Source organism: Mustela nigripes, chromosome 4 (genome assembly GCF_022355385.1).
Source record: "Mustela nigripes isolate SB6536 chromosome 4, MUSNIG.SB6536, whole genome shotgun sequence".
Classification (NCBI taxonomy): Eukaryota; Metazoa; Chordata; class Mammalia; order Carnivora; family Mustelidae; genus Mustela; species Mustela nigripes.
The window spans coordinates 176,268,881-176,283,149 of record NC_081560.1 but is presented as its reverse complement, the minus strand read 5'-3'; the positions used below and the strand labels follow the sequence as shown (position 1 = coordinate 176,283,149).

The 14,269-nt window shown below is 49.5% G+C and overlaps 1 protein-coding gene across 1 annotated transcript in view; it reads left to right on the top strand.

The window, feature by feature from the left end:
* The window catches only part of ABLIM1 (actin binding LIM protein 1), a 299,516-nt gene extending 290,903 nt beyond the window's left edge, over nt 1-8,613 (top strand). Inside the window, exons 20-23 of the mRNA XM_059398658.1 lie at nt 752-759; nt 1,487-1,561; nt 2,476-2,556; nt 3,638-8,613. Of these exons, the coding sequence (XP_059254641.1) occupies nt 752-759; nt 1,487-1,561; nt 2,476-2,556; nt 3,638-3,751 (278 nt within the window). The 3' untranslated portion in view covers nt 3,752-8,613. The remainder of the gene's footprint in view (nt 1-751; nt 760-1,486; nt 1,562-2,475; nt 2,557-3,637) is intronic.
* Nucleotides 8,614-14,269: the final 5,656 nt, after the last annotated feature.

Sequence of the window (14,269 nt, the reverse complement as noted above, 5' to 3'; positions counted from 1 at the left end):
AAAATAGGATCACGGGGAAGGGAGGAAAAAACTAAAGATGAAATCCGAGAGAAACCATAAGAGACCCTTAATCATAGGAAACAAACAGGGTCGCTGGAGGGGAGGACTGTGGGAAAATGGGCTGACTGGGTGGTGGACATTAAGGAGGGCACATGAGGTAGCGAGCACTGGGTGTTACGTGAGACTGATGAGTCACTGACCTCTGCTTCTGAAACTAACAATAGGTTATAGTTAATTAATTGACTTTTAATTAATTAATTAACTGCAAAAAATCTCAAAGCATCTCTATGGAAATGAGACCATGAGAAGCAGGGTGTGTAAGAATGAATTCATTACTCCTGCCACGTGCTGAGTACTCAGTGAGATACACACGTGGTGTTGCCATGCTCTCTAAGAAAGGTGGTCTGCCTGTCAGAAATGCACGTGACGGAGAGACAGGGACAGGTTGGGTTCGGGGGAGAGAAGATTCCCATGATGCGTGCCAGAATCGGAGAAGGTGGAAATACCTTCAGGGTGTCGGGGGAAGCTTCCATGAGGAAAGGGTATTTTAACTGACCACTGCAACTGGAGGAGGCATTTCCTGGGTTGTAGGGGGCAGAGACGTGGTATGTACCGAGACCCCCCACAGAGAGGGGAATGTGGTGCATTGGAAACTGTCAGGGGAATTGCAGTAGGATGAATGGTATTTTGATGTTTCCGTGTTCTTCTATGATCTTATCCTTCTGATATTTTCTTTTTCTTTCCTTTCTAGACTACCAGGTATGGAACAGTGCCTCTTCTCGAGTTGGCCACACCAGCGAAACAACACTGCCCAATGCAGACACGGGTGGCTTCTCCCCGGAAGGGTTTCTGTTGAGAAGATCCCTATTGGGGTTGATCTGTCTGGTTCATTAGTACATAGATGTGAGGAGTGATGAGGATCAGGCATCCTGGTGTGGGTGTCGGGCTGGCTCTGTAGGCCTTGGGGTGTGGCATGAACCAGGCAGGTGTCGGGGGGGACCTTGCTCTGGCCTCGGAGAGTCCTCTCTGGGGTGGAAGTGAACCAGCATCAGGGTTCTGCTCAAATACAGATTTTCCGTTTAATCATAACCACTCAGTACTTTCGGTCCTCCCCTCCCTCCTGTGGTCCAGCTGTCTTGGTCAAAAGGAAAGAGCTGTTCTGGTACCATTCCTTTTTTGCTGGACCCTAAACCTTACAAAATTACGGTGGAGAACGAGAAAAGGGGAAAAAATGCAAGGAAAACGAAGAGTAAAATAAGAACACGATCACGGATATGGCACTTGGAAGTGGAAGTGGAAGAACAGTATTCCCAGTCATCCTGCTTTTATGGAGCAGGGATCTCATTTTGAAAAATGTATGCTGATGAAGATGACACATCTACAGGATTTGGGACCCAAACGGGGAATTTGGGGAGGTCACAGAGTTCCCCCCACAGCACCGTGTGGTGTCGTGTGTTCCTCCTTTCAACCAGCTTTTCTGTTGCAGACTCTCCCAGATGGCCACATGTCTGGGACGAGAATGGATCGAGGGGTGTCCATGCCCAACATGTTGGAACCAAAGGCAAGTACAGCCAATCTCCCTATTCTCACATGGGGTCAGCAAACCAGGCATCATCCTGAAAAGATGGGGCTTTCTTTCTACCATTCTCAGTGTTGAGGCCCACTTGCTTCCAAGCTGATAGGTCAAACAAGGCATGTCAGAAAGTACCTGGACACTCACTGGTTTTGTCACACTGAGTCAACAGGTTTAAGTCTTCACAGGGCGTGGTACTATGGGTTCACAGTAAAGCACTAGCCTGCCTCTCATGAACTTAGTACTCGCTTGGCCCCTGCTGCCAGCACCGCGAGGCATGCCCACTGCCGAGTGGGGCCGACCATGCCAGATAGGGTGACCAAGACATTGCATTTGCCTAGGATATTGCCACTCTTAGCACTGGAAGTCTAGCATTCAGGAACTTCCTCAGTCCCAGGCAAACTGGGATGGTTGGTTACCCAAGCTCTAGACCATTCTGAAACTCCAGAGGTGTCTAAGACTGGGCTCCCCAGTGACCACAACTGGGGCTTATTTCAATGTCCTCCGCCAGAACACTGCTTCTGGGCCAGCGTGGTTTCATGAAATCGTGAAGCAGTCATGGAACAAGATTGTTGAGCCCTGCAGCGGTACCCTGGCCCTATCAACCATGACCTGTCTTTTCACTTCTAATTTTTACCCTTACCCCCAAGACATAATAAGTTTGTATTCTTTCACTCAACAAAGCCCTCCAAAGACACAGGGCTCCATGAGACATGGTGAGCTGAGGAAAGGGTAAAAGAACTGGCCCCAGTCCACGGGATATGGGAGGAACCCATCACTCAGACACCTTAATTATAGTGTCTTAGAAGCTATATCCTGGGAGTACTAGGTTTTAGCGAGATTCTGCTTGTTAATCAAATGGACAGCAGTGTTCTGAAAGGTGTTTCTCCTTTGCTTCTCAGATCTTTCCATATGAAATGCTAATGGTGACCAACAGAGGGCGCAACAAAATCCTAAGAGACGTGGACAGAACCAGGCTGGAGGTAAAAACTAACCAGTCCCAACCGCAGGGACCGTATTTACCCCCAACTTCCCCCTAAGCAATGTTTCCATGAAGGGGGGGGGGGGGGGGAGAATCCACCTCATATGGCCGATAGAACTAAGGTAACTTGGGGTTAGATCAGCCCAAATATGTGGTAAAGCCCAGAAGATGAGCCAGGAGACACAGTATGATGTTAGTCACCTTCTGAGGAAGCCCGATGTTGCCATAATTATGCCTGGTGTTGTAGAATGGGATCCCATCTCTCTTCAGACATCCCAGCACCTGGGTTGAACTTTGTCGAGAGAGGGAAGGAAGTACTCAGTGAAGAGGTTTGCCCTGGACAAGTTTCCCTCTTGGCTGTTTCCACACTGCTAGCTGAAGGGTTATCTGGGTGCACATACCCAAGATCCCCTTAGACACGCAAGGCTGCTCATACTGTTCTGTCTGAGTGATTTTAATTAAGAAAAACTCCGGCTGCCAGTCTCATAAAGAATCATTACTTTTTCCTGACGAAAGGCAGTACCTTTGTATGTGAAGTCAGTTGGCGCAGAGATAAAAGGCTCTACTATCCCAAGGGAATGGTAGGAGGGATGACAGATGGAATCCATTCTCCTGGTAGACCAGGCGTCCTGCAGAGCTCCTGCTGCTGCTGCTGCTGCTGCTGCTGAGCCAGGAGGAAGCCCCAGGGCTACCCAGACCCCACTCTGGAAGTTTCTGGTTTTCTTAGTGCTGTGGTCCATTTTCCCTGCATCTTCTCAGCATCCCAAGGACCTGAAGTGGAGTTGCCTCTAGCTTAACGAATCACCTTCGTATGTCCCATCACCGGGTAGCGTATTGTAATAATTGTAATTGAAATAATCGTTACTCCGCCAGCTCTGTCCACTGGGGTGGGTGCCTCATCTGGGCCAACCAGGTAAGGAGCCATTTGGTCCCGGGCCTGCCAGCCAGCCTCAGAGGTAAACTCCTCTGCCATCATTCTGCCTTGCTTTTCAAAACCATTACTTAAAATGGACTCAAAATCAAGTGTCAAGGCCATCCACATGGCCATCGGGACTGACCACTGTTCTTTCTCCCACCCACAGCGCCACTTAGCCCCAGAAGTATTTTGGGAAATCTTTGGAATGTCCATACAGGAATTTGACAAGTTACCTCTTTGGAGACGCAATGACATGAAGAAGAAAGCGAAACTCTTCTAAGCCCACGCCCCCCCCCCCCCCAACCATGTAGACAGCAGTTAAGAAAAGGACTGACATGGCGGCGACACATAGGATGTTGTGTTAAGGCCCAAATGTGATTGGAGCATTCGCAAACTTTAGACAGAATTCTGTCCCTCAGCAACAACAGAACAGGAAACCTGACTAAAACACCCATGAACCAAATACTGGGCCAGCCACTGGCAACACTTGCCAAGAAGTAATGGGGTCAGAATTTCTGTGTTCCCCACACACTCAACAGTAGTGTTCACACGTGACCTTCCAACATCACCTTATGTACACAACAGGAGCTACTTCTTCCTTTTCCTTTATCTGTTGTCTAACCAGAGTGCTGACTGTTTGGGTAAGAGCCAGCAAGTGCCCTTAGGATGCCGCATGGGAAAAAGCAGTCGTAATCATTCCGAAGCAGGAATGTATTGTGTAGCACCACGGCTAAGGAGGAAGAGCCTGAGGGATGTACCCATGTGGTCGCACCACTTCGCACACCCCTGTCCTCACTGGCCTCATGAAGCCTGGCCTGGGCCCCAGCGGGATGGAAATCAGAGGTAGGGAGCTGGGCAGCTCTGAGCGAGTGGGCTGAATAGCAGCCACAGTCATTTTTAGTAAGCTCCTTTTTCTCTACTTTTTGCTAGGACCTGGTTGGCAAATTACTTAGCTATTACTAAAAAAAAATTAATAAATAAATAAGAGAAAGAGAGGGAAAAGGAATGGTTAGCCCTTAATTCTTTTTCTGCTTCAGATTGTACGCTTCCCTCTGCCTCCCCACCAAGGACAGGTGCTATCGCAGGCCCCCACTGCAAAGAAAGGAAAGGGAGAGATGATCTCCAGTTGTGTGCTGTTGGATGATTTTTGCCCCAGGACCGCAACACTCTTGGCAAAAAAAAAAAAAAAAAGGAAGGAAAACCCCTGGTCCCGCCAGTGCAAGTTCTTCTACTTTACATCTCCTGCTCCTCACCCCAGGGCCCCTGAATCTGATCAGGCCCACTTGGATTTGGGATTTTTTTGAGGTCTCTTCAGTAGTAGGCTAAGGAAAGGCACGCTTTGCTCTTGGAAATCTCTGCAGCTCCAGGGTATATTGCCTCAGACTGATTTCATTTGACCTTTTCAGCTTTCCTTCTTGCCTAGCTCTGTTGACTTCACAGTGTGCGTGTTCGTGCGTGTGTGCGTGTGTGTGTGTGTGTCATTGGACGCCCCAGTGTAGTCTGAGGCATCTGCATGTTATTTTGCATTTCGTCTCTGCTCGGGTGCTGCAGCTTCCGAGGGACGTTTGCACACTTGGGTGTGACTCAGAGGTCAGCACTGAGGTCAGACCTCACCCGACGGGGCATCCGTGGAAGGGTGTTGGGGTCGGAAACCAGCATCCCCCGCGATGCATATAGCTCAGATCTGCAGCACAGTGAGGACCCCAGACCTCAGATCAGGCTGGACGTGGACCTCGGAGCGTCCCACCAGAGTCTGCAAATTCAGCAACACCAGATTCGAAGGGGAGCCCAGGGTTTCACCAATGCGTGCATGTGAGACCGACCACATCGTGATTCCCGCACACCTCCAGTCGTGACTCTAACGAGTGGTGAGGTGGACAAGGGAGGGTATCTCCCTCCAGCTCCACACGTGGGTGGTTTTCACATTTGGTCTCGTGCTCTGGGGGCTCTGCCTAGGAATTTAAATTCTGTTTTAAAGCCAAAGGAGAAATCCTTTGAATTCTCTTTGTACGCCACTACTTTTAAAAAGCTAAGAAATTCTTCCTGTGGCCACCAAGTATCCGAATTAGTTAGTAGACAATCTCCACGGTAAAGAGCAAACAAAAATAGTTCTGGAAAATGCTGCAGACCTGTAACGTGGCACCCGCTCCATCACCTGGGTGCTGTGAGGAGATCTGGGCTGGCTTTTCCTGTGTGCTGTTCCCGAAAGCTCTAGAACTGCTGTCCTTTGAGTGCTGCACACTGCATGTTTGAGGCCTGTTTTCACATATACAAGCGTGCATGTGTGCATACGTGCCTGTGTGCACATGTGTGTGTGTGTGTATTGGACCTACTAAAATACTTCGCAAATGATCCTGATGGAGCAGACCTGAGACAACCAGCTCCTCGTTGGGCTGAAGCTCCTAGTTTGCAGGTTGCAGTTTGGTGCCTTGAGTGGCCTCTTGCTTTCATTCTCTATTTCTGCTGCCCGGTCTTTGCTCTCTCTGACGACAGCAGCCTCAGTACAATGCCTGTGAATCCTAGTCCTGGCTTCGCACTGGGAAAGTGGGAGGAGTGGGGACCATGGTGCCTTCCCAGTAATCCACAGTGAGGATGGCCAGATGGGTCCCAGTGCTGGGCTGGTGGAGAGAATTTTTCCATTAATGGGGATTATAAAAGACCCTCAATGTTGTCATTGGTTAACGAGTTATGACCCATGCACATGCAAGCAAATGTCAGGGTGAGAAAAGTTACAATGATAGTTAAAGATCTGAACCCAAAACCTGCTCCCACCGATGAAACTCTACTTTTCATATCTCTTTTGAATTCCGTTCTGTACCCAGTGTGGGGGTACAGGGGGCGGGAAGCTTCTTTCCAAGTATATTAGCTAATTTAAACTATACTGTGCAAAACGCATTACTGGAAAATGTCCATAGCCTCCTGTCTACAAAGAACGCAGTGCTACGCACTGGGGAGGGGTTGTGGGAAACCATAACATGGACTGGGTTGCCCAACTCCACTCTCCGCAGAAGGCTCCAGTGGAGGGATGGGTCATGGGGCAACCGGGTTCTCTTAACTGCCAAATCTAATATATGGGCTACAATGGCCTCGCCATTTTTTTTTCTTTTAAACTGGGCTCAGCACGTTTGTCCTCAAAACATCCAGGCCACTGTATAGGAGATCAGTGTTCTCTGCTTGAACCCAACTCTGCATGGCACACAGAAATTCTAGTTGTGAATGCAGCCCGAGGAACAGGCTTGTTTACTTTAGGGGAAGACTTCGACACGAGGCAGGCTTTCCTGGTTCATACCCCAAGGGCTATATTTTTGAGCGCTGGGCTCATTTTTGATTCTTTAAGTACCCAGCACCTGCATGAAGCAAAAGAGGCCTCTGACCGCCTGAAAGTCAGCGCTTTAAAGAAGAGTCCAGAAGAGCCAGGATACCATTTGCTCTTCCTGTGTGGTTCAAGATGAGACCTAAAGAGAATTTGGGAACTTGTATAGCTAGCTAAGCGTCTGTATTTTGGTTCATGTTAGTAATGAAATGTCCTTAATGGGACTTCTTCAGCAACTAAGGACAAACTGCCTGTCCGCTGAAACCTCCCACAGAAAAGCCAGGGTCGGTGGGTCCTACCGTGCACACTCCCTCTGCCGCTCATCCTCAGTGTGGTGACCGCCGCCAACTCGACTTCCAGAGAAGTCTTGCTGGAAATGTTTATAAAACTTTCACTTAATTTCTGTACACTTTAAAGCAAACACCTTTTTCTAAAGAATTGCTTCTCAGATGATTCTATAAAATATACATGCTTTTGCAACTTAAAAAAAAATGGAATTAACCACTTTTGACTAGGTAGGTCTTTCTAAAGATTCTTTCAAAAAGCGTTCGCGTTCTGTGCGTTGAAGGGGTAGGCGAGCCCTCTCTTTGACTGTCAGGAAAGAGTGGGGAAGGCAGTGAACTCCATGAACTTCATGTAATCCCCCCGTCTGTGTCCTCCGAGACCAGCTGTTTTTACAAATCACCTCTTCCATATGACTGGTCACTGTTTTATCCACTCTTCCTAGGCCAGCCTTGACCTGACTCGATCTTTAAAATAATTTTCTTTGGACAAACCAAGTGTTTGTGAGTAAACCCTACAACTCACTCATTAGTACTCCCTTTTGAAGGATGTTCTGTTCAGAAAAAGAGATCATTTCAGGCGTGAGATTTGCTGTGATATCACCTTAAAGTGATAATGTACATTAAGGAAACTAGGCAACTATGCTGTGATGAAAGAGAAATTTTTACTTTGGCTTAAAAAAAAAAAATCACTCTTTCCATTTGCTGCCAGGAAGCCATGAGGAGATGGTGATTGATCTGCTTTGCATATGGATTTTTGTGTTTTTAAGTGGGTGAGTTTCATTTATGGCAAAGTGGAAAGGGGGAGGCGGTCTGTTTCAGCTGGAAGAAATTTCTAAGCAGTATATGTAAACACAGCAAAATCAAACAAATGCAATGATGGTTGGGGTAATGGACTGGCAGTTGTTACCATGAAATAAAATTCTTCCCCAAAGTGTCTTCTCTCAAGAATGAAGACCCCGCGAGTCACTTTTCGGACCTCACTCACCAAAGGTAGCGGGAGACACCACTAGATCCACTGCCATTCAGAAAGGTGGGGAGCCCCTTAATGACTGTACGTGCCGTGTTTCCTTATCCCGTGGAAGAGAAAACAAGTGTCCCCGATATTGATGTTCCTTGTGGGTTCTGGGTACGGACCCGTCCAGTAATAAATGTGTGGTGTCTGTGAGTTGCTGACAATCCTGCATCCCGTTCTCTTGGAGTCCTTTCATTTTAAGTTCAGTTGAATGGAATTTTCTTGCAAGCGTCAGAGGACGTCCAGTTCTTCCTTCCCTCCCCTTTCAGAAACATGAAAGTGAGTATTGGGAAGAACCGCTGTGTACAAGATGTGTCGTGTCCCCGTGAAAGTGAGTGGGTGTCGGTCTGCGCCCGGCAGACCACAGACATGTGCTGAGGCAGGGGTGGCCCCGCGGCCCCGCGTTGCTGTGCTTAAGGCCCCGACCTGCTTCGCGCTCCTGTTGCAAGCCACACTCGCTCCCCGCCCTGCCCTCCGCGTCACTGCTGTACACTCACCACTCAGTGAATAAAGTGTGTGCTTTATTCTATCCACAGACGCCTCCACGCCGTGTTTCCTTGCTTCTCTGCACCCTTTAACAGTCTGTCCTGTTCGAAGAAATACTTTTGATGACTTTTGATGACCAGCACAAAACCAGAATCAAACCAAAGCCTTAGGAATGCAATTTTAGCACACAGGAGGGCTGTGGAGAGGGGGAAATTCAACAAATAGCAATGGTACATTCCAGGACTGTCCAGTAATCAGACCAAATTGACCAAGTTGGCCGAAGGGAAAATACGTATTTTTTAGAGGGAGAGTGCGTGAGCGCGGGTGGTGTCGGGGAGGGAGAGAATCTCAAGCAGACTCCCCGCTGGGCACAGAGCCTGTCCAGGGGCTCGATCTCACAACCCTGAGCCATGAGCCATTAGGGCCATGAGACAGAATCAGTAGTTGGACGCCCAACCCACTAAGCTACCGAGGCGGCCCTACAGGGAAAATATTTAAAAAGAGCCGTTGGGCTGTGCTGGTCTCTCTGGTGTTTGGTTTTGTGACACAGCAGTGCCAGTCTCATCATCTGGACAAGAAGGGGGAATTGAAGTCGGAGGACAAGAGCTTGTGAACCATGGCGAGTGGGGGCTACTTACCAGGAAACTGCAGCGCGATGGTAGAAATAGGTCTTTCAGAGCTTTGACCTCCCCTGCGTTATCAGACTTTAGGTGAAGCAATCTAGATTTTGATGTGCATGTTATTCTCACTGCCACACATTTGCACCTACTGGAAAACACGATGTATTTAGACTCGAGATGGCCTGTTCTGACCATAGCTTTTCTACGGCGTGTCTGTCAAGCCTGTTGGCTTAGTCAGTTCAGGCTGCTATTAGCAGACTTCCATAGCCTGGACGGCTGGAACAGCAAACATTCGTTTCTTATAGTTCTGGAGTCTGGGCAGTCCAAGATCAAGGTGCTGGCAGATCTGATGTCTGGTGAGAATGTGCTTAGGTTTGTAGATAGCAGACTTCTCGTGTCCTCACAGGGCAGAGAGAGGAAGCAAGCTCTCCTGTCTCTTATAAGGGTGCTAATCCCATCATGAGAGCTCTACCCTCCTAATAACCAAAGACCATGCCTGCTAATGTCGTCCCAGTGGCGATTAGGATTTCATCATATACATCCATGGGAGGGGGGGTGAGGGAGACACAAACATGCACTCCCTAACACCCATCCTGGGGACCAGTCGCACTAGCGTTCATGTGGACCCTCATCACAAAGCTGGGAGCTGAGACTGTGGGGATCAGTGTTCTGTCCATTTTGCAGACAGTTGGCACGTTGGGTTTACTACTGTAGGAAACGGGTCAGGAGGCCCAGCTAGAGGCCTGTGTTCCATTAACTTCTGTCCCCACCTGCGCTGGCGTCACCACTCTGGGCTCTGACGACTGCAGTCCGTGTTGACCTTCAGCCTTTACCTTGAGCTCTCCGTGGCTTTTGCCACAATGATCACCATTTCATTGAACACTGACCCCCTGTGTCACTTAAGTCGTTAGACCTCACACACAGCCAGGTTCACAGCCCCAGGCCCTTCACGGCGCCCGCTGCTGTCCCTCCCACCATGCCGCATCTTAGAATCTGGCCCTCCAGCTCTTCCAAAGCCCTGCGACTTTCCTGAGCACACCATGCTCTCTCCTGCCGCTGGAGCGCATTTCTCTCGTACAATGTCCGGTTCTTCGAGGAGGTGGAGAGCGGGAGGATCTGGCCCCAGGGACAGGAGGTAACGGCAACACTGTTTGAAATCAGTCATCCAGAGCTCTTTGGAGTTACCCGTGCGAATTTCCCATGGGCACCGTTTGCCCTGAATCAAAGACAAGCCTGAGTTCACACCCTTTCGAAGAGCCTGCCTTGATGAGCCCAGCCCAACCTGCTCCAGGAAATTCTTTGCACGCCTGTGGCTGAACATCACGTGTGACACTCCTCAAACTTTGCCCAGTGCTGCTAGCTTGGTGTGTGTTTCTGCTCCTCCGTTGAACTGTGGTAAGGTCTCTGGCAAGTGCCAGGCTTTGTGTGAATCATGCTTCTCACGACATCCCTACGAGACGGGTCACTGCGGCGCAGCTCTACAGGTGACCCCAACGTTCAGGAGCTCATGCAATGTGCCTGCTCAAGCCACAAAACTGGGACTGCGGAGGCCTATCTTCAAATCCCATGCTGTTCTCTTCTGCGTCTCCATGACCTTCCAAAGGCGAGGACTGCCTCTCCCACATTCCAGATCTCCCGGGGTCCGCGGCAGAGCGGAGGTTCTCCCCGTGAGACTGGCCATTTACCTGCACTAGGCTGCGAGCCCCATCACGGCTGCCAAGTTACTAGTCCGAGCAAGCTTGGGGGAACTCGCTAGTTCCGTGTCTTAGGACCAGTTCTTTCGCCTCCCTAGGCCTCAACTTGTTCATCTGCAAAATGGCCAGAATACTAATCCCCATCAGAAGACTATTGCTTCATTTTAACTCATGTTGAGCACCACACAGTATCCAGGACATAGTAATTGCTCAAGAAACATCAGTGATCTTTATGAAGAGTAATTGGCCCCAAGAACCCCTGCTACTCTGAGCCTCAGTCTCCTCATCAGCAAATGAGGAGTGAATACCGGCATTCTGGATACATCCTGGGGGTTGTTAGGCTGAATGAAGCAAGGTGGAGCACTCAGACACAGAAAAGCGTTAATTACACTGATAGGTAGTTTGGGGGAATGAGGGTTTCTTGGTACTACTTAGTATCACTATGACTACTAAGTAGTTTCATCATTCAAGAATTTTAGTTTTTTGTTCTGGGCTGCTTCTCCCCCAGTTTTCATAAATATCGCAGCGTGAAAGCAAGCCCACAACTTCTTTTATCTGCTTTAATAACAGCCCGCCCTTTGTCTAGTAACACTCGGGCGAGGCTTGAGATCATCTGAAGATGTGCCAGTGAGGAGTAATAACAAATTATCATGCAGTAGCTGAGTCCGGCTGTGGGGTCAGACTCGCTGGGGCTGGGGTTCCACCTTCACCAATAATCAGCTGTGGAACTACTGACAATTTGCTTAACTTCTCAAAGCCTCAATTTTGCTTTCTATAGGAGAGGAGTAATAATAGCGACTTCAAAGGTTTATTGCGAGCCTCCAGTAGAACAGGGCTTGGCACCATACAAGATGCACAGTGACAAGCTTTAATTCAAAAAAAGTTGCTGTCATGTAATGAGGAGCTGTATGTGCCCAGCCCTTAGCTGGGCATATCTTGTGTTTTATCCCACACACCTCTTTACATCAGCCCTCTACCAGCAACCCCCCCCCCACCGCCAGCTCCCCAGTTTCGAGATCAGCATGTAGGCAAGAGTCATACAGGGAAGGGCTCAGGTCCCCTCCACGGGCGCCCTGGCCAGCCAGGGTGGCAGGCTGCTCAAAACTAGCATGCCGGGCACCTGGGTGGCTCCGTGGGTTAAAGCCTCTGCCTTCGGCTCAGGTCATGCTCCCAGGGTCCTGGGATCGAGCCCCACATCGGGCTCTCTGCTCAGCGGGGAGCCTGCTTCCTCCTCTCTCTCTGCCTGCCTCTGCCTACTTGTGATCTCTCTCTGTCAAATAAATAAATAAAAATCTTTAAAAAAAAAAAAAAAACTGTAGCATGCCAAGCTGTCAGCTCGGGGCTCAGCTCTTCCCAAGGGTTTGGTTTTGGTTTTTTTTTTTAAGATTTTTATTTATTTATTTGACAGACAGAGATCACAAGTAGACAGAGGCAAGCAGAGAGAGAGAGGGGGAAGCAGGCTCCCAGCCAGGCAGAGAGCCCGAAGCGGGGCTCCATCCCAGGACCCTGAGATCATGACCTGAGCTGAAGACATAGGCCTTAATCCACTGAGCCACCCAGGCGCCCCTTCCCAAGGGGTTTTGAAGCTGTGGGGCCCCAGTGCTTCCGGGGTCAGGAGGATCTCCCTAAGCTGCCTGAGGAATCCTTTAGAAACACCATCCGTGGAAGCGCTGAGACTGCTTTTCATGAAAGATGCCTTTGCTTCCAGAAAGATCTTTCTGACTGTATTATTTCAAAACAATCAAGGCAGCAAAGGCTGAGCTGCCAGTCCTTACAGTATTGGGGCATATTTCCTCGGTTCCAGAAAGCCACCAGGCCTACTCAGTCCCTCCTGCCCATCGCGGGAACGGGGTTCCTGCTCTCTGCAGGGCCAGCCCTGCCTGGGTGTGTCCCCAGCCCTGCCCTTTTGGACGCGCTCATTGTTGGCCAGAAAGTGCTGGGAAGGGTGGGGACTTGGCTCTGGCAGCTTTTGAGAAAGCCCAGGGTGGTCAAAGGACTAGTGCCCAAAACTTCTGGGAATCCCAACCCTGTGCTTGAGAACCTGCCTCCACGCCCTGAATTTCCTACCCGCCCCAACCCCGGCCCTTGGTAGGTCAGGACGCTTGACAAAAGTCAGAATCTTCACCCCTTCCACTCCTACAGCCCTCAGGGGTGGGCAGTAGTGGGTCAGGGCCCTGGAGGAGGGGTAATATGTCCACATGGAGTTTACTTTCTAATCTCAACTGGATAAAAATGCTCTCTGGGCCCGCCATTGCCATTGTGCCAAGTACAATGGCCGCCCCTAGAGAGGTTTTTTCCATATTTATTTGTGCTTGTCCCCCTGCGGCTGTGTCTTAACTCAGCCCTTCCCCTCAGATAAAAAGACAAGTAGTCTTGGGAAAATTTCTCCTCCAAAGCAGAGGCAGTTTCTGCTTTGCCCTAAGCATGTTTTCGTGGCGGGACCTCCCAGAACATCCCTGAGGGCCTGGAGGCCGGGTAGAGTCTTGGGCGGCTTCCAGACACAGAGTTTGGGAATCTGACTCAGGTATACGAGTCCGGATGGTAGGGAGAGCGTGGAGAGCGGCAGCAGCAGACATTCGGTGAGGGCCTCCAGAACGCCAGGTACTGGCCGAAGTACTTGGCAAAGATTAGTTCATTTAATCTGTAGAGGGTAAGTCCAGGATGGGGAGAGGCCCCCTGGCAAGTGGGTAGGCTTCTAACCCCTCCCATCAGGTCCAAAAGCCACGTTCCTCCGAAGGCTGTCACCGCTCTCTGGGGGTCTCTGAAAACCAGGCTAGCACATGGTTTTCTAAGGATTTGCCAGAAGGACCATCTTTGCAAAGACAAACACCAGCCTCCCTCGGCAAGGTGGAGCCTGGCCATGAATAACAACACTTTGTTCTAAACTGGACACATGTTGGCACAGAAAGAGTAGGTCCTTTCGTTCCTGCTTTTGTGTTGGAACATACCTCTCGTAATGAAAGCTAGAAAATGTTCATGGCCGTTACTTCCCATCAGATAGGAGCAAAAATCTGCTGGATTCTCCTGGGAGCTTTTTGTTTTCGTTTTGGTTTGAATAGAACCATTTCTAATGTCCTCCACATAAAAATAGGGTGTTTCAGACCATTCACAGTAAATTGCTAATATTTATTGATCATTAATCAAATGGTTTCTGCCAAGTGTTATTAGCAATGATCCCACCAGCAGCACGGGCGAGGGGTAACCCTCGCGATGCAAATCAGAGGTTGCCTGATTTGTCCAGGTTCCCTTGGCCCCCTGTGGGAGCAGCCAAGAAGGCTAGGCCCAGGTCTAACTACGAAGCTCATGTTTCTGTGCACAAGGAGATTCTGATTGGGTAGATCTCTGGTGGGAGCTGAGAAGCCGTATCTTTAAACGAAATTGGAAAGCTT